This window comes from Paramisgurnus dabryanus, chromosome 2 (assembly GCF_030506205.2).
Source record: "Paramisgurnus dabryanus chromosome 2, PD_genome_1.1, whole genome shotgun sequence".
Lineage (NCBI taxonomy): Eukaryota > Metazoa > Chordata > Actinopteri > Cypriniformes > Cobitidae > Paramisgurnus > Paramisgurnus dabryanus.
In genome coordinates this window covers 52,830,214-52,850,922 of record NC_133338.1, presented here as the reverse complement: position 1 = coordinate 52,850,922, position 20,709 = coordinate 52,830,214, and the positions used below count along the sequence as shown (strand labels likewise).

At 36.7% G+C, this 20,709-nt stretch overlaps 3 protein-coding genes across 4 annotated transcripts; all 3 read left to right on the top strand.

The window, feature by feature from the left end:
- The first annotated feature begins 1,192 nt into the window (after positions 1-1,192).
- kcng4b (potassium voltage-gated channel, subfamily G, member 4b) lies at positions 1,193-6,072 on the top strand. The gene is made up of 2 exons (XM_065261631.1): positions 1,193-1,964; positions 4,474-6,072. The coding sequence occupies exons 1-2, from the start codon at positions 1,218-1,220 to the stop codon at positions 5,302-5,304; spliced, it is 1,578 nt and encodes a 525-aa protein (XP_065117703.1). The 5' UTR covers positions 1,193-1,217; the 3' UTR covers positions 5,305-6,072.
- A 3,481-nt stretch (positions 6,073-9,553) lies between these two features.
- On the top strand, positions 9,554-11,323 carry LOC135743995 (beta-1,3-galactosyltransferase 1). Its single transcript, XM_065261918.2, has 2 exons — positions 9,554-9,675; positions 10,297-11,323. Exons 1-2 carry the CDS (start codon positions 9,641-9,643, stop codon positions 11,321-11,323), a joined length of 1,062 nt encoding a protein of 353 aa, XP_065117990.1. The 5' UTR covers positions 9,554-9,640.
- Positions 11,324-13,928: 2,605 nt separating this feature from the next.
- On the top strand, positions 13,929-20,327 carry nqo1 (NAD(P)H dehydrogenase, quinone 1). 2 transcript variants are annotated; one of them, XM_065261694.1, is made up of 7 exons: positions 13,929-14,010; positions 15,464-15,508; positions 16,920-17,087; positions 18,847-18,977; positions 19,061-19,174; positions 19,288-19,389; positions 19,801-20,327. In XM_065261694.1, the coding sequence occupies exons 2-7, from the start codon at positions 15,505-15,507 to the stop codon at positions 20,101-20,103; spliced, it is 822 nt and encodes a 273-aa protein (XP_065117766.1). In that variant the 5' UTR covers positions 13,929-14,010; positions 15,464-15,504; the 3' UTR covers positions 20,104-20,327. The 2 variants fall into 2 exon arrangements, with proteins under 2 accessions (XP_065117766.1, XP_065117767.1); XM_065261695.1 differs by lacking the exon at positions 13,929-14,010 and having other exon boundaries at positions 15,353-15,508.
- The last annotated feature ends 382 nt before the right edge of the window (positions 20,328-20,709 follow it).

Below are 20,709 nucleotides of genomic sequence, written 5' to 3'. Positions count from 1 at the left end.
ACTGGCAACATTTTGTTCAAAGTGCAATGAACATTAAACATTTACAAGTCTTTGTCTTTATAGAGTAAAACTAAAAAAACAGCATCAAGCAAAACATTCTGGAAAACAAAATCTGAAGCAAAAAACAGAAAAAGGTTGATGATGATTTCTGGTTCCCAGAATGCTTCGCATGAGGCTGTTATTGTATAGTTTTATTATGTAAAGATAAAGACTTGTTAATATTTAAAATTTATTTAACTTTGAACAAACTCTTGCCAGTAAATAACATAAATTTAAATCTACGGTAAATTACCGGCAACCCAGCTGCAATAACAATGTAATTTCTACGGAATTTTTCGTGATACTTTTTTTTCTGTAATTTTACATTAAGAAACATGCGCACAAAATGTAAAAAAAAAACAATAACACAATTATCAGAACAAAATGGACTCACAAAAAGGCTCTATTTAGTGCAATCTCTCTTTGCACTATAACCTTTTCTGTTTTTTAATATTGCATACAGATGGCATGTTGTATTTTTATAAAGAGACTGAGAAATAATTATATATGGTATTTATGCATTGGTGGCCTAGGACTTTGCACAGTATTGTATAAAAAGTACAATGGTTTTATAATCTGATACCATCATTGTACCACGTTACAGCCACAGTGCTATACAATGTCAGATATAAAGGTACAAAACTGTACTAAATGTTTACATATCTGTATGGTCCATACAATTACCTTTTTAAATTGTGCTGCCCCACTGACAGCTAGGGTACATATTTTGACTTTTTTCTAACAATGTTGGTCCTTAAGGTACGGTAATCTACCCAAAATTGTATTTTGTTTTGTATTATTGTAAAGGAACCAAACGGAAATTTAGGGTACAGCCCCAGTGACAGAGAAGGTACAGTTTTGTACCTTTATTCCTGACAGTGTATAAAGGTGCAGCAGAATTTATCTTTATGTATTTTTACAAACTACTGTATGAATAACAAATGCAAAAGTTGTGGAAGTTTGTTTTCTGTGTCACTTCCCTAAATGCACGCATTTGAACACGGACATGCATGCATCATTAGCACTTCCTAAACTGTTTTTGTTGTAAAACAAACCTGATATACTTTAGAAATTGGTGATATTTCTGTTATATAATTCTATTTTTGTCCACAGTCGTCTGCCAGGCCCGATCTCAGAAACCATTATCATTCGACTCACTCGCATGCCCAAATGCCACCATGCCAATCATCAGCAATACCAACCAAGACTTTAGCAACCTGTCAGTCAGCACTGACGACAGCAGTCTCGATCTGTACTTCACAGACATCCCAGAGACCGAAACCATCAAAGGTGTGTACTTTCAACGGGCCCAGAGACTACAGGACGTCTCATCATCCAGAGACGTGGACCACAGTAAACTGGCCCTCATCAACGTCGGAGGGGATCGCTACACGTTTCCCTGGAGCACGCTGGAGCAATTCCCTCTCTCTCGTCTGGGACAGTTATGTCACTGCAGTAACCTGGATGACATAGCCCGGCTTTGCGACGACTACGATGAGACCAGGCGAGAATTCTTCTTCGACCGTAGCTCGACGGCCTTCCGGGTGATCCTAAACTTCCTGGCTGCAGGCAAACTCAGGCTGCTGCGGCAGGTGTGTGCCGTGTCGCTGTCAGATGAGCTCGCGTACTGGGGCATCGACCCCGGTCACATGGAGCGCTGCTGCAGGCGCAGGATGCTGACCCGTGTGGAGGAGGTGGCAGAGAGGAAGAGGAAAGAGGAAGAAAGGAGGGAGAAGAGGTTGAGTGTACAGAGAACCGAGGCACCGGAGAAGGGATTCCTTGGGGTCACGAGATGTCTACAGGACATAGTGGATAACCCTCAATCCGGTTGGCTCGGGAAGATCTTTGCGTGTTTCTCGGTGATCATGATTGGAGTGACAGTGATCAGCCTGTGCATCAGCACTATGCCTGATCACGAAAGCAGGGTTGGTACTCAAAATCAATACCTTCATATTACTGCTGCTGTTTTGATTTGAAGTGCACTACTGAAAAATACAGTTACAATAGGACCCCCTAGAATTTTATTTTCATTACATTTACATTTATGCATTTTGGAGATGCCTTTAACGCAATTGACTTTTCAAGTTGACATTCAAGGTTATGTTCTGTTCAAGGAGTATGTGTGTTCCCTTGGAATCGGGAACCAATGACCTTGGGTGCTAAAGCAATGCTGCACCTTTTAACACCCTTAGCTATATTCAGCAATAAAAGTGTAGTAATGCTTTATATTTTTAATGCTGGCTAAAACATTGACATTGGTTGACAAAAAAACACTTAAAAATGCTGGGTATGGGTGACACAATGGGTTTTGCCTTATTTTGACCTAATATGGGTGACACAATGCAGCATTTTTGCTAAAACAAACCTAACAATGGGGTTTGTCCTATTTTGACCCAACTATGGGTTGAAACAACCCAGCATTTTTGGCAAAAAAAAAACCCCAGCATAGGTTAAATTACAACATAACAATGGGTTTTGCCCTATTTTAAAACAATATGGGTGAAACAACCCAGCAGTTTTAGCTAAAACAACCCAACATGGGGTTAAATTACAAGGCAAGCTAACAATGGGTTTTGTCCTACTTTGACCCAACTATGGTGTGAAACAAACCAGCATTTCTGACTAAAACAACCCAGCAGGGGTTAAATTACAAACTAACAATGGGTTTTGCCCTATTTTGGCCCAATATGAGTGAAACAACCCAGCATTTTTGGCTAAAACAACCTAGCCAGGTTTATTTATAATCTAACAATTGGGTTTGCCCCTTTTGACCCAACTATAAAACAACCTAGCATAGGTTAAATTACAACCTTACAATTGGTTTTACGCTGTTTTGACCCAATATGGGTGACACTATCCAGCATTTTTTGGCTAAAAAACTAACTATGGGTTTTTGTCTTATTTTGAACCAACTATGGGTTGAAACAACCCATCATTTATGGCTAAAACAACCCAGCATAGGTTAAAATAAAGCCTAACAATGGGTTTTGTCCTATTTTGACCCATCTATGGGTTGAAACAACTTAGCATTTTTGGCTAAAACAACCCAGCATAAATTAAATTACAATCTAACAATGGGTTTTATCTTTTTGTGACCCAATATGGGTTACACAACCCAGCATTTTTTGGCTAAAAAAAACTAACAGTGGGTTTGGTCTTATTTTGACCAAACTATAGGTTGAAGCAACCCAGCATTTTTGGATAAAACAACACAGCATAGGTTAAAATGCAAGCTAACAATGGGTTTTTGCCCTATTTGACCAAATATGGGTGAAACAACCCAGCATTTTTGGCTAAAACAACCTAGCATGGATTTATTTATAATCTAACAATTGGGTTTGCCCCTTTTGACCCAACTATAAAACAACCTAGCATAGGTTAAATTACAACCTTACAATTGGTTTTACGTTGTTTTGACCCAATATGGGTGACACTATCCAGCATTTTTTGGCTCAAAAACTAACTATGGGTTTTTGTCCTATTTTGACTCAACTATGGGTTGAAACAATCTAGCAATTTTGGCTAAAACAACCCAGCATAGATTAAATTACAATCTAACAATGGGTTTTACCCTTTTGTGACCCAATATGGGTGACACAACCCAGCATTTTTTGCTAAAAACAACCTAGCATGGGTTTATTTATAATCTAACAATTGGGTTTGTCCCTTTTGACCCAACTATGGGTTGAAACAACCCAAAATTTTTAGCTAAAACAACCCAGCATAGGTTAAATCACAACCCAACAAAGTGTTTGGCTTATTTTTACCCAATATGGTTGACACAACCAAGAATTCTTTGGCTAAAACAAACCTAACAAAGGGGTTTTTCCTATGTTGACCCAACTATAGTGTGAAACAACCCAGCATTTTTTTACTAAAACAACCCAGCAGGGGTTAGAATACAACCTTTGACCCAATATGGAGGACACAACCCAGCATTTTTTGGCTAAAACTATGGGTTGAAACCCAGCATGTTTGGCTAAAACAACCCAGCATAGGTTAAATTACAACCTAACAATTGGGTTTTACCTTGTTTTGACCCAATGTGGGTGACAGAACCTATCATTTTTGTCTAAAACAAACTTAACAATAGGTTTTGTCCTATTTTGACCCAACTACAACCTGGCATTTTTGGCTAAAACAACTTAGCATGGATTAATTTATTAATTAAGACCCCTTTGATCCAATTATAGGTGTAAAATAACCCAGCATTTTTATTATATAATCTTATTAAACTTGAAAATTATTAAAGTTATATTATTTATTTGTAAGTCATATTATTTATTCAAACACAGCAATAATATAATATTGCAATAAATATTGTCAAGCTAATGATCAAAGGCAGCAGATTTGCTTGGTTGAGGAGTTAAATAAATTTTCTGTGTTAAGAGCTTATGTTATGTTCATGTATTTTTGCTCGCTGTCCTTTTACAGGGTGAATGCTTGGACAAGTGTCGCAACATATTCATAGTAGAGACGGTGTGCGTGGCCTGGTTCTCTCTGGAGTTTATGTTACGCCTCCTACAGGCTCAAAGCAAACTGCAGTTCCTACGCAATCCACTCAACATCATAGACGTAATAGCCATTCTGCCGTACTACATCTCCTTAGTAGTTGATAAAGACGAGATGGAGGAACCCAAGCTTCCCGGGAGCACTGGGGCAGGTCACGGATATTTAGACAAGCTGGGTTTAATACTGCGTCTCACGCGTGCCCTCCGAATCCTGTACGTGATGAGGTTGGCACGACATTCGCTGGGCCTTCAGACTTTGGGTTTGACCATGCAGCGGAGCATGCGAGAGTTTGGACTACTTCTTCTTTTTCTCTGTGTGGCAGTGGCTCTCTTCTCACCTCTCGTCCACTTGGCAGAGAAAGAATTCGCAAAGAAGAAAGATCCAGGCACCTACAGCTTTAGCAGCATCCCTGCATCCTATTGGTGGGCGATCATATCCATGACAACAGTCGGATATGGAGACATGGTACCGCGCAGCATACCCGGTCAGGTCGTGGCCTTTAGCAGCATACTAAGTGGCATCCTCATTATGGCTTTTCCCGCTACGTCAATCTTCCACGTATTTTCTCGTTCCTATCTCGAACTTAAACATGAACAAGAAATTATTCGTAAGGAGGAGCGAGTAGCCAGTCTGGATGTCAGTGCTAAAGAGGACCTCCGGAGAGGCTTGGACAGACAATCTTTCTCTTGGGTCAATGCAAACAGTAATAGTCTACCCAAGAGCCATAATAGTCTATGCGTCAACAACACCTAAGCCATACCACTGGTCTGCAAACCTTTCCTGCAAAAAGAAAACTGGCTTTATAAGTTCCACTCGAACAAACTAAAAGGTAAACTAACACTTATAAATTAAAGTTTGCTTGATCATTAGTTTAAATTGGTCATATGATGCGATTTCATGTTTCCCTTTGTCTTTGGAGCGTTAAAAGCTGTTTGTGCATATAGAAGATCCATAAAGTCTCAAACCCAATGATATATTCTTTCTAAAAGTGAATGCGGAGAAGCTTTGGAAGCTGATATTTCAAATATGGTACCATTACCTTCATGCGCATGAGGTATTCAGCCAATCACAGCGCACTGGACAGCCAGCCAATCAGTGCACACTACTTTTTCAGAACGATAAGCCTATGCATTTCAGAAAGGAGCAACAATAATGTACTGCGTGGAAAATAATGTGTTTTTAAATCTTAAACCATGTAAACAAATTAATTTACACCAAATAATGTTATTTTTAGCAATGTCATATGACCCCTTGAAATGCTTTTATTATTGTTATTTTCATTATTTAAAATAAAGTTTTTTTGTAGTGAAAAAGAATGTTCTTTAGACTATAAAAATTGTAGAAAAATGGTTATTTTAATGAACCAAAAGTTTTTTTTGGAGAACCATTACTGCAAAGAACCCTCTGTGTACCTTACAAATCTTTATATACAGTATATTTGACCCTGCATGTGAAAACTCAGCTCAAGTTATTTTTTGTGATTTTCGACATTAAATCATAGACAATATCAAGAACATTCTGTGAAAATATAACCTTGATATCTGGGTAAGATCAGGTAGAAGATTGAAATCAATATTCATTTGTTTTACTTTTCCTTATTGAGATATTTTTCCTATGAAATGTAAATCATACACTGTAAAAAAAAATGCAGCTTGAAGTTAAAACAACTTGCTTTTTTAAGTCTATTTTTAACCTACTATTTTACATTTACATTTAGTCATTTAGCAGATGTTTTTGTCCAAAGCGACTTACAAATGAGGTAAACAAAAGAAGCAATTATAGCAACACAAGAACAGCAATACATAAGTGCACTGGAAATAGTCTTATCAAGTTCAACACAGTATACATAGCCAAAAGTTGGTTAGTTCCATTTTCTTTTCTTTTTTAAGAAAGATAAAGGAAAAATAGAGAAAGATATTAAGTCCTATATTAGGAAGTGAGGTAATGGCGGAAGAGATGGGTTTTTAGCCAATTCTTAAAAACAGCTACAGAGTCAGCAGTTCGTATTGCGCCCAACAGTTCATTCCACAGTTGTGGAACAGCTCCTGAGAAGGTACACGCTAATGTTTTTTTTCCCTTTTTGAGATGGCACCACAAGCCATTGCTCGGTGACAGAGCGCAGGGATTGAGAGGGTACATAAGGCTATATAAGCAAGTGAAGGTAAGGGGGTGCTGACCCAGTGGTGGTTTTAAAGGCCAGGAGCAGAGCTTTAAATTTAATGCGAGCTGCTATAGGAAGCTAGTGTAACTTTACAAAGAGAGGAGTGACGTGCGCCCTCTTTGGCTCATTGAAGACCACTCTTGCCGATGCGTTCTGAATCATCTGTAGGGGTTTGGTCGTGCAGGCTGGAAGCCCAGCCAGTAGCGCATTGCAAGAGCTTGGACCAGGACCTAGTGTGCTCATTTAGGAAAGGTCTAATTTTCCTAATATTGTAGAGGATGAATCTACAAGAGCGAACGGTGCTGGCAACATGCTCCATGAAGCTAAGCTGATCATCAATGACCACTCACAGGTTTTTGGCGGTCCTGGAAGGCGTGATGGTTGAGGAACCTAGCTGAATGGAAAGGTTGTGTTGAATCTTTGGTTCAGATGATATGACAAGCAGTTCTGTCTTCGCAAGGTTAAGCTGAAGATGGTGACCCTTCATCCAGAGTGAGATGAAGGTGTTGTCCACATAGCAGTGGTAGGAAAAGCCATGTTTTCGAATGACAGAGCCCAGGGATGTCATGTATATCAAAAAGAGCAGTGGTCCAAGCACAGAGCCGTGAGGCACCCCGGCATCAAGACGTTGGGGTTCCAAGACTCACCTCTCCAGGATACTTGAAATGACCTACTTGAGAGGTACCACTTGAACCATAGAAGTGCTGTATCAGAGACACCCATAGCTATGAGGGTCGACAGGAGGATGTGGTGATTAGTGGCAGATAGATCCAATAAGATCAGCACAGAAGATTCGGAGGCTGCCCTTGCCTGCCTTAGGGCTTCAATGACTGAGAGCAGCACAGCCTTAGTGGGGTGACTGCTTTTGAAATCAGACTGATTGCTATCCAGGAGGTTATTTTGTGTGAAGAAACAAAGCGGGCAGGTAGTCTGATGGTTAGAAGCAAAGTTTTTACCTGTGATAAGTTGACATAACTTATAAAAACAATTTAAAATTATTTGAACTTAATTTTTAAAGTTAAAGTAGCATTAATTTTTAGTATTTTGCAGACGCTTTTATCCAAAGCGACTTACAGGGCATTACAAGGTATACATTTGATCAGTATGTGTGTTTCTTTGGTTCAAACGCAATGCTCTACCACTGAGTTATACAATAGCATAAAAATATATGTTGATTTGACAAAAATGCTGCATTTTTTACAGTGTAATGTTTATGTAGTGTACTATATTTGATTGCATTATTATTGTGTATGTAAGTGTGATTAAAAAATAGCCAGTGCACACCTGCTGTATATCATCACGAGTGACAGTCTTTGACTTTTTTATATACTTCACAAGGTTAAACCTCTAGCCATTTACACTATAAAAAGGGTCAAGTTGGATTAACTTTTAAAATTAAAATGTACAAAATTACTTCATTTGATAACCTAAAAAATTTAGGGATTTTTTTCAACTTAAAATTTCAATTTATGTGAAAATTTTACTTACATTGAAGTTACCAATTGAAGTAATTCTTTAAAGGGCACCTATGGTCCGATTCACGATCTTACATTTCCTTGTAAGTGCGTATTTGTACATGTTAACGATATGCAAAAGGTACAAACCCTAAAGTAAATGATGACGCGAGTTATCGTCTCCAATGTAAATTTATTTTCTTGGACTACAACAAACACACGGATTGTAGGCAACAGTTTACTTCCTGGGATTGCTGACCGACATTATAATCCCTCCCGCTTCGGACTCACAGCCTGTAAGTTAACTCCTGTTAGCATTGCATTGTGAGCAAATCTTTTAAACATGGTAAGGAGCGTCACATTTCCAGCTGACAAGAGGTATTCTGGCCAATCAAAACGTATCGATTAGCTGGCCAATCAGGGACACCAAGCTTTTCAAATTAATGAGTTTTGTACAAAATCAGTGCGTTTCAGGAAGAAGGGAAAATCTGGAGCTACAAAATTGTACAGTATGTGGAAAATTATGTGTTTTTTGAACCATAAACCACACATTGTATTATACCAAATACTTAAAATAACATTGTTTTAGAAATGAAATAGATGCCCTTTAAGTCGATCCAACTTTTCACAGTGTAATTAAATTGATAAATACTTTTTAAATAACTTGTCTTTCATGTCAAGTCTGCGTTTCTCAATCAATGCTTGTTTCTGTTTTGTTTACCAGCATTAAAATGATTTGAAATCTAGTCGAAGAGAGTAAACTTTCATGTGTACTTTAATTATGTACACGAGTGTATGCTTGCTCAAACAGGGCATGTTTAGGCCACCTCTCCTTCACCTTTCCGTCTTTTATAATGATGATTGCTTTAAAAGATTTGTTTTGCACCCATTCAGAATGATATCCACCTGTGACCACATTAACATGTTTTGTTAAAAGAGCCTCCGTTGTAATGTGATACAAAGCAAACACGCCAACCCAGTCACTGCCTTGTTAAGCACTGATTTACCTTTGTGGTTAATGAATTGAAGATGTTTTATATGTCGCAGTAAAGTCATACCAATTGATTGTAATCTATTAAAATCATACTGCCTAATATGGAAAAACACAACCTACTGTACCTCTCCGCAGGTTGACATCTCGGCCAAATTAATCTCAGGTCATTTTACTGTGGTTGGCAAATGTTAGGCACTAAACAGCCTGCTATTGGGGCGTTGTGAAACGTGCACCTGGAGAACATCCATTGCAATTTTTTATCCGTTTTACTGCCATTAGGACAAATGCACATGACACGTTATATTTGCATGCTTTTGTTTATATTAGAATGGTCGATATTGGCTTTCACTTAAGCATGAGTCGCAGAACAGGTTATTCAAAGACAAAAACATCTGACTCACTATGTACTAAAGGAATAAATTCCTCAAAAGGCATGTGGGAAAAGCGGATGATGCCTTAGACTCAAGGAACAGCAGAAAGATGGTGCAGGAGATTGACATCAATGAGGATCAAAGGTACAGTAACGTTATTTAAAGTGGGCACTTCTTTTTCGCAATTTAATGCATGTTAGAGATATATATTTGTGAAGTATACACTGTAAAAAAATTCCGTAGAAATTACAATGTTATTGCAGCTGGTTTGCCGGTAATTTACTGTAGATTTACATTTATGTAATTTACTGGCAAGAATTTGTTCAAAGTTCAATCAATTTAAAATATTAACAAGTATTTATCTTTACAGAATAAAACTGTAAAATAACAGCCTCATGCAAAGCATTCTGGGAAGCAGAAGTCATCATCAACCTTTTTCTGTTTTTTGCTTCAGATTTTGTATCCCAGAATGTTTTGCTTGATGCTGTTTTTTTAGTTTTACTCTATAAAGACAAAGACTTGTAAATGTTTAATGTTCATTTAACTTTGAACAAAATGTTGCCAGTTAAAAACATAAATTTAAATCTACGGTAAATTACCGGCAACCCAGCTGCAATTTCTAGGGAATTTTTTTACAGTGTAGGAGCATGAGTTTTTAGAAGTGCCATATTGGTTATACTTCTTTTAAATAAAATTGTATTGATAATGTAACTTTTGTACATGATGTTTCATAACAAAAAGCAATTTTTTTGCATCTTTACATAGACGTTGCTTTGGATTTCAGTGCAGAGCTCAACGCTCATATGTCCTCTCCATCATTTTGCTGGTCCCATTGCTGATGTGCTACCTGGATTCCTCCGTATTAATAGATACTTGGGCATCAACGATTGGATTTCTTTCTGAGGCATTCACCATGCTGTCTACATCGACAAGTTCTGACGAATCGTGGAAACGTCCTGACAAATACTACGTAGCTTATCCACACGAGTATCATTTTGTTATAAATGAGCCAGAGAAGTGCCAAAGGGAAAAGCCTTTTGTGGTTTTGATGGTACCAGTGGCTTCGAGCAACAAGGCCGCTCGGGAGGCCATCCGAGACACGTGGGGTTCGGAGAAATTGGTGGAGAACCATATTGTGAGCATGTTTTTTCTGTTGGGTTTATCGGCTCTTGAAGAAGACACAGCGCTTCAGGAACAACTGCAAGAGGAAAGCCAGAAGTATCACGATCTTCTCCAAAGTGATTTTTTAGACAGCTACCATAATCTCACCATCAAGACTATGGTGATGCTCGAATGGTTGACTCTGTACTGTCGGAACGCTTCCTATGTGATGAAAGTCGACTCGGATATATTTCTCAACGTGAACAACTTGGTGAAACTGCTTCTGTCTGCGCCAAAAGAAAACTATATGACTGGACTTGTAACCAGGGGTGGTGTGGTAGCTAGAAACCCAAGCTCTAAATGGTATCTCCCAAAAAGAGTTTTCAACCCGGTGGTATATCCAACCTACGCTTTGGGCTTGGGGTACGTGTTGTCTTTAGACCTGCCGGAGAAGCTTTTGGAAGCAGCAAAACATGTCAAAGCGGTTTACATAGAAGATGTTTATTTAGGAATGTGCATGAAGCATTTAGGTATAGCGCTAACGTTCCCTCCAACGGGAAGCTTATTTAACATTAATCCTGTGAAATATAACCGCTGTCGATACTCCAGACTCATCGCCACCACTACTACAAGCTTAAGAGATCAAGTCGAGTTTTGGAAGGATTTGCAAAAAACAGACCCACCTTGTTAGGATTCATATATTAGTCTCACAACTGAAATAATTGAATAATTCATTATTTAAAAAGATCAGTAAAGTAGGTATTTGTTAAAGTTCAAGTTAAGTTACTTTCTCAGTGTTTAGATTTTTGCATTCATTATTATCATTCGTATTTCTATTATCATTAGAAGTAGTGCCGCTAATAGCGTTTTTTATTTAGGGACAATTGCATTATACAGTACAGGAGACTTATAAAGTAACTCATGGCCGTATCAGCTGGTCAGTTTCTCAAAGGAAAACAATCAATGCAAAGAGGTTGTGGCTGAGGTGTGGCATCTGCATTTGTTAATCAAATGTTTTTGAAGAGCGATGATCTATGTACAGGTAGTGTAAGGCTTTTATTCATATTTGAATTTTAAATTTCAAATTAGTGTAAAAGATTTTCAGTGATCTTGCATTTTTTTCCGCTGTATGATTGCTGTTATGTTAATAGCATGGTATTCTGTAAAGTACCTTCAAGTAATGTTATAAAAAATAATAATGCATTAAGAACAATTATAACAAATAATCATTGCATTATTGTCATATACTATTGTTTAAGTATATATTTATATATTATATTTCAGGGAACACACAATGATAAAATGTACTGAACTTAAATGCACTGCAAGGCGCATAAGCATCTGACAAAAGCATAAATGAAATGTAATGTAATTAATTTATGTACATAATTTGTTACTTGTTTGTTGTGATTCGTAGACAGTATCCAACATACTGTTTATGTGGTTTAAATGTGATTTTTGTTGATTTTAGTATTTTTAAGCTGCCTTGAAGAATTATACTGCATTTAAAACACATGTATACTGCCTCTGATGTTGCCATATTTGGTAAATGAGATCAAACAATGACTAAATGTTGATTAATTGAAAATGGCCGGGACATACTCTGAAAATAATGGGTATTGCGATGCATATATTATTGTATTGTTGCATAATCTATTGTATTTCCTGGTAAAATTTATGTCATGATGATATGACAACAATAAATGTAATGCTTTCGATTAAAAATATAATAAGGACTTGAACTGTCTTTAGCCATCTTATACAAAAACTGTCAATGTTTTACATTCTTATTTTTTTCTTTTTAAAGCACACATTAAATTACAGAATATAGAGGAAACATATGCCTAATTAAAAAAATAAATTATTAACATTCAGAAAACTAATTTATTTTAATTTCTTGTAGTGGTAGATGAAAAAAATGAAAATGTTAAGTATTTAACTCCACCAGTTTTTATTTGGTATGTTCGAAACTACAATAAGTCAAATTTGCTTAAGATATTTCATTATGGCAGCAATCATTTTGCTCTTAAGCAATTCCAGTTTTAGCTTTATATTTGCACACAGTGATATACTTCAATGCTTCAATAACAGCATTCAGAAAAGCTTTTGATCTTACAAAACTAAAATATTTGGCATGTCATACATAGAAACCTGTTGTTTAATAAATAACTAAAATGAGAACGCAATAAAGAGACTCCTTCAGTACATAATAAAGGCTGTTATACACTGAGAAAATAAAGGTACAAAAGCTGTAGGGCGTTACCCTTTAAAAAAGTACACATTTGTACCTTAAGAGTACTTGAAAGGTAAATACTGGCACCAAATATATATCTGTACCTAAAGGACCTTTTTAAAGAGTACCATCCCAGTGACTGCTTTTGCTCTGGTTGTGTCACAAATTTTTACGAGGAAGTTACATCTTCTGAAGGCCATGTAAAGATCAAAATTCACTTTTGTCATTTTCTTTTGTATATTTTATGATATTGATGCTACGACTGTGAATGTCAATCTTAATGTTCAGTCATGTTACCTATATTTTTCTTTGATATTATAGATTTATTTTAAAAGAAAAAAGAAAAAGAATTTGCTCAGTGTCTTCATGCTATTAGCACATATTTAATGCAGCTATATTTCATGTATTTGCTAAATCTTTGTTGTTACTTTTTTTAAATATTAAATTAAAAACATGTTAAAAATATACTAGTTACGTGAGATTGACCAATACTCATTTTGAAAAGTAAAATAATATGTGTGTTGTTAAAAGTTAAAAAAAAATTTTTTTATTTTGACGAGTTACAACATGCACATGGCACTGATTCGGTGGAATGACCCTTATGTGATAATTTATCCTCCTGCTGTAATTACCATAATATCATAATTTACATAGTATTCTTATTATTTGTCCTTGTTCAATTAATTTTTTGCTCTCATTACAATCATTCATTGTTTTTTTTATTATTAATTTTTTTGCGGAAGTATGACAGATTTTGTGAGTTCATGTGAGGACCTCCATTTGATCTCATACCTCTTATTTTTTATTTGTATTATTTTTTATTATATATTTGTTCTATATTTTTCTATTTTATATGATGGAATGTTAGCTGTAATGTGACTGTCATTTAAATAATAAAACAATAAAATTAAAAGGAGACCTCAATTTGTCCCAGTTCCGTTCTATGAAATACCCGTCCTGTCTAGACGAATCAGCATCCAGAGATCGTCGCGCAAGCAACCGCCCCACTCTTTAAACCAATCATCACGCAGAATTCACCCACGTCCCGCCTTTAAAACCAATCAGCATGCAGCAATCAGTCCTCGGCCCGCCCACACGCAGCTGATTTGAAGATACGGACGATACACAGGGTGCTTTGCGTAAAAGTAAGTGTGCGGTTAGTTTTTATAAAGTTATAAACTGCTTTAACTTATTTGCTTACATATATGTAAGTAGTGTGCACGAATTAACTTACCTTCATGACATAACATACACTTCTCAAAGCACACATATTTGCTTCATATTCATTAAATAGTCAGCATTGCTGTGATTACAATAACACGTTTTTGTAAACATAATTAATCCAAACATACGCAATTATCTGTAACGTGCTTAATTTTAATTATTTTGACTTTTCTAAATACCAGAACTTTTGTTAACACTAAACCAGTGTTTGTTGACAACTGTTTTTACATTTACAAAGCGACTTGCAGTGCTTTTAATCTATTTTTTTAATCAGTCAGTAACTTATGCATGTTAACTGCTTACCCAATAATCTACCAGTTGAGTTAAATGTTAATGACTCTGTTAAATGTGGTTTTCCGGACAGTCCCAGACTAAAATGCATGTTTAAAAACACCATGCACTGACACATCTTAACATATCAGTGCCATTGTTTTGTCTCGTACACCACACATTTTTTTTTGTAAGGTTTGTAAAATAACACTTGAATGTCCTAATATAACTAAGGCCTAGTCTAAACCCTGTTGAACACCTTCTATGAAATTATTTTAAACTATAAGAGGCCATTTTTATTTCATCAGCAAAAAGCACGTTGAAACAAGTGTAATAACATTAGGGCATATGATACTCATGGTTCTTGTTTGGGGTGCTGGTTTTAGTTTCCTTTCCCTTTGTCCTTGAAGTCCAATCAGAGTGTAACTGAATCAATACATCACAAAGACAAGAGACAACAACTGTCTAAACCAAACCAGTGGATCTGTTGTCCTTCCTGTTTTACCTGAACTTTAATTCCCTTGCACAAACACCAAACCTAACCTTAAAAAAATTTTCTTTGCACTGTATATGTTAGTACAGTGGTTCTCAAACTTTTTCAGCGTGCGGCCCCCTTTGTGTACGGTGCAGAAAATTTATGACAGAAAAAAGTTCTAAAACTTCACATTTTAATTAAACAAAACATTAAATTATACAAAGTAGTGCTGCCTTATTTTTTTTAGTTTTAATTTCACAGAATTCATGATAAATTAATGTATTTTATAAAAATGTCTTAAAACTGGGGCCCCCCTGGCACCTTCTCGCGGCCCCCCGGACCCCAGTTTGAGAACCACTGTGTTAGTATATCTAAATGCAAAATGTATACCTACCTATGGTAACTTAAGTAACGCCGCGTCTATCACGCAGCAGTCATACGTGTTTGTCTGGCTATCCTATTGGCTGTTAAACAATTTCTTCATCCTTCCCTATACAGTTTGAGTTTACGTAACACCTTACAGTGAAACTTGAGATTGAAATGTTGATGGTTTGCACGCAAGAGCACTTTATAAGAGCAGCTCATTGAAGAAGAGCCAGACTGATTCATCTCTCTGTCCTAAATTGCAGAATTGGAGGTTGCAAGCAAGCTGGGCCCATAGCACCAAAAAATGGGTGAGAAATACTTTTTTTAATGGGTCTTAAACAATCATGTCTGTCAGTGTTCGGCTGAAATGAATTTATTGTGTATGAACGATATATTTAGCTATTTTTTGTGTGTAATTGTTTTGCATGTCAAGTCTTTAATAAGAATTATAGAGTTTTGGTTTAAAGAGAAGCGGAATTTAACTAAATAAAATAAATAAAATTATTTGACTGTAATGTAGTATAACAATGCTTTTTTCATATATAACTAACCCCACAGGCCATGTTTGACATTGCATGCTATGAATTGTGTAACAAGTTTTTTTTTTTTGGTACAGTGTACAAATTTTCTGCATGTATTGAATACCTGAATGACACACCACAGACTTTTTATTATATGAACACATGCTTGTTGAGGTCATGTGACTATATGTTATAAGCTGATGGGTGTGAAACTTTGTGTAGGCCTTTCATCTGTTCCTATTGTATACCCCACCTATGTCAAAATGTGATGTGTTTTGCATTGCAAGGTTGTCACCATCTTTCCATTAACCATCTGTCTCTTATCCTCTGTCCTCTCTTCTCACCTACTGATCTGGGTGTTTACCAGTAAACTGTAGACACTGCTGTGTGCAAAATCACAAGAAACCAGTTTTTGAGATATTAAAAGCATCATCTCGTGCCACGGTCAGTCACGTGTCATTCAGAAATGTGGTTTGACTTCTATCATATCTGCATGCTTTCTGTCTATCAGTAACTGCTGCATAATTGTTATGCATCTGATAGCAGGTGCATCACAATGTGTAAAATGGTGTACTTTTACACCCAATTGTTTCATGGCATCTAGTTCAGTGATGCTCACCCTTTGTCCTCAATGTCAGACTGTTACTTAATATTATAATAGCAGCGCAAAAGGTTGTGTGTTTGATCCCAGGGAACAGGCATGCAGATAAAATGTGTATTTGAGATGTGATGCTTAAGTCGCTTTCGATTAAAAGTGTCTGCTGAATGCATAAAATTAATCTTTTCAATGGAAAACTACTACTTACTGCATACTGCACAGATATACACCTTTTGGAGGAAGGTGCCCTTAAAATATCCTAATTCATACTTTCTCTGTTTTCCGCATACTACATCTTATAAATGGTGTAATGACATGCATGAAACCGCTAGACGTGAGCTTATCTCAGCAATGCAAATGGTAAAAGATTATATGGATTAACTTCTATATGGTTGACTTAATGTTATTGTTAATGATTTTTACTCTTGGGGAGAAACTATAAATACACTAAATACACAGATTGTTTTACAAAGTAACGTTTTACAATTTATAAGAACCTAAATTAAGATCCACTTAGCTGTGGTCACATGATGAAAAATGATCCGTTATATCAATGATCTCTCATTTTCTGTCTTTGTTCATGTGTTTAAACGTATGCAGCACAGAAGACAGCGCTGATCGTTTATGCCCATCAGAGTCCCGCATCATTCAACGCAGCGGCACGTGATGTAGCGGTTGAGGCTCTGAAGGAGCAAGGCTATAAAGTCTTAGTTTCAGACCTTTACGCAATGAACTTCAAAGCCGTAGCTACTGCAGAGGATATAAAAGGTAGGAATTTACTTGTTGTGCAAGAATAAAAGTAGAGTAAATAAAAAGTGCAAGGAAATGCTATAAACTAGAACTGCATTTCAGTCTGATAATACAATGATCAGGAATGCAGATAGTGTTTATAAAATTACAACAGGGTGCCCTTTAGATTATATTGTAAATATCAAGAACATTTCTGAAAAAACAAATATTTCCAAACCTATTTCTAAATACCCACTTTACACATGAACCCCCTGTTTGCTGTCTTCGCCAGTAAATGTACCAATGTTTACACATGCAGCAGGTTTTCTTTTTTTTTCTGTATTGCTAACATTCAGCACCAGAATCAAAGAATCTGTTGTTTAATTGTGATTTTTAGCATGTGTTTTTAGAGATCTGTCTTTCCCTATTCATGTGCAATTATTTTTAGTCATGCAAGACTAAATTCCTGAAGAGTTGCCGCCTAGTTATGTGACCTTCCCTAAAGGGTTGTGGCTAGAATAAATATAGCAAACATCGAAATCTTGTGAGATCTCACCGGATGAGTACTATTTTCATCCTAACCCTAAACCCAACATTTAATGCGATTTAGGGCGTAGCTGTATCGCATCTAGCCAAAACCGCTGTTTCATTCTAATCCTACCCCTAAACCCAAGATTTCATGGGATTTAGGCTGTAGCTGTATCCCATCGAGCCAGAACTGCTGTTTTCATCCTAATCCTACCCCTAAACCCAACAATTTATGGGATTTAGGCCATAGCTGTATCCCATCTAGCCAAAACGTTGGGTTTAGGGGATTAGAATAAAACAGTTTTGGCTAGATGGGATACAGCTACGGGTTTTGGCTAGATGGGATACAGCTATGGCCTAAATCCCATGAAGTGTTGGGTTTAGGGGATTAAAATAAAACACAATTTTATGGGATTTAGGCCATAGCTGTATCCCATCTAGCCATAACTACTGTTTTTCATCCTAAATCCAACAATTCATGGGATTTAGGCCGTAGCTGTGTCCCATCTAGCCAAAACCGGTGTTTTAATACCCCTAAACCCAACATTTCATGGGATTTAGGCCGTAGCTGTATCCCATCTAGCCAGAACCGCTGTTTTTTCATCCTAAACCCAACAATTAATGGGATTTAGGCCGTAGCTGTATCCCATCTAGCTAAAACCGGTGTTTTAATACCCCTAAACCCAACGTTTCATGGGATTTAGGCCGTAGCTGTATCCCATCTAGCCAGAACCGCAGTTTTTTTTCATCCTAATCCTAAACTCAACATGGGATTTAGGCCGTAGCTGTATCCCATCTAGCCAAAACCGCTGTTTTCATCCTTATCCTACCCCCCAAACCTAATCCTAAACCAGGGGTTCCCAAACCTCTCTCAGGACCCACCAAAATATTTTTAATAGAAATATGCAGAAAAAAATAAATGTAGAACATGCAAAAAAAATTATTTTAGAAAAGTAGTAGTTTATATTTTCATTGTCATTATATGAATTTAATAGCAATCCCAAAATGCATGAGATTATAACCATTGTCATTAATAGCACAAAACCGTGACCCACTAGTGGGCCCGAGACCCACAGTTTAAATACCCCTGCCCTAAACCCAAAATTTCACGAGATTTTGGCATTTTCTGTATCCCTTGTAGGCAAAACTTCCCTAAAGGGACTTCGACCTGAATGCTGTTAATGCTGTTAAAACTGTTATTTGCTAAAAAAAAGCAAATCTGCCTTTAAACTGGTATTAAAGCAAGACCATTTTACTGTAACTTTTTAAGGTAAACTGAAGGACCCAGAGCACTTTCGGTACAACGAAGAGACGAGTATTGCATTGAAAGACGGTCGACTATGTGATGACATCACAGAAGAACAGAATAAGATTAAGCAGGCGGAGCTGGTCATCTTCCAGGTAACATACTTCCCCATAAAATACATTTTAGATTGTTTACTGTACCTGCATTCTTGATCTCACACAGAAAATGTTGTTTGCAGTTCCCTCTCTACTGGTTTAGCGTACCCGCCATCATGAAGGGCTGGATAGACCGCGTATTAACTCAAGGATTTGCTTACACCCTAGGAAACATGTATGACAATGGGATGTTAAAGGTGTGTAACTTCAAACAAACAAAGCCGAAGATTTATTGATTGTGGTTGTTTAACACGCTTGACTTTATAAAATCTGGTGGATTTAAACATGTCATTTCTCATTTGCAACAAAGGGCAAAAAGGCTTTACTTTCAATCACCACTGGAGGAATGGAGTCCATGTATCAGCATGACGGCCTCAATGGGGATATAAATGTTTTACTGTGGCCGTTACAGGTGTGTTAATGTTTAAGACTGAAAGTCATTTTTATTGCCCTCATATTGTTCAAAACCGGAATGCTGATATTTTTTCTGTAGAGCACAAAGGCAGAATCTTTAGGCAACCCACGCCATGCAGTTGTAATTCAGATGGCTCTTAACTAATGTTAAACAGACTTTCATAGTTTAAAAGGGATCAAATAGGGTTCAGGTGGCCTCATTCATGTGGAGATGAATGGTAATGCTGATCCAATTATAATGGCACATGAGTTATGAACCACATTTATGCTGTTTTAGACATGCTTTAACATGATCACTATGACCTTTTGTTGTAAAAAAAGGGCAATGTCTTGCATAACTAGTACTATGAGGTTACTTTTTTTAAGTAAACACATGAATCCTATATATTGTGTGTATTGTAATCAACAGAGCGGAGTGCTGCATTTCTGCGGGTTTGAGGTTCTCGCTCCTCAGATCTTCTGGAGTCCGGCACATTGTCCACCACCAGTAAGAACCTCCTTGTTGGAAGCATGGCGGGAAAGGGTGAATGGTCTGATGGCGGAAAAGCATCTGTCCTTTGCTCCACTTGAATACTTCGACCTCACTTTTCAAGGAGGTTTCCGTATTCGTCCGGAGGTGAAAGAAAAGTGTGCGTCTCAGTTGCATGGCATCTCCACCGCACATCATCTGGGCAAACCACTTCCTCCGGATAACCAGACTAAAGCCAAATAAATATATCCATCTGAACATGATGTAGTTATCGATCCATGATTATATAGTGGAGTTGTAACTGGATGATGATGCAAAATTAACCTAATCATATTATCAGTCTCCTAACAAACAATAATTCAGCAGCATTACCAAAATGATAAATCTGTTTTAGTACTGCAGCTGCAGAGAATTTTAACATATATTCCCTGTTATTGTTTAAAAAAAATAAAACCCAATTGTTTCAAGTTTTGTGTTATTTTCTTGTTCACCGATAGTCAAGCTTTTTATTATATTAATTTGATAAAAGTTTACACTTTTGTTCTATGCAGGAAATTCAAAAAAAAACCAATAACTTAATTTTAAGTAGACCAAAGAACATTTTTTTTACATATATTTAAATATGCATCTACTTTGCAATAATTTCTGAATAGTTAAATAAACCAAAAATGAAATGTATCCATTTATCTATTCCATAAAAAGACATGTATTCTTTAAAAAATTTCACAATGTTCACATAGTATAACTGGTATATCTATATTTTACTATTTTAAGTCCATTATGTATGTTGGTTACGTTTCATATTAAATTGAAGAGTTTGGTCCTGATGTGGTCACATTTCTAGGTGTG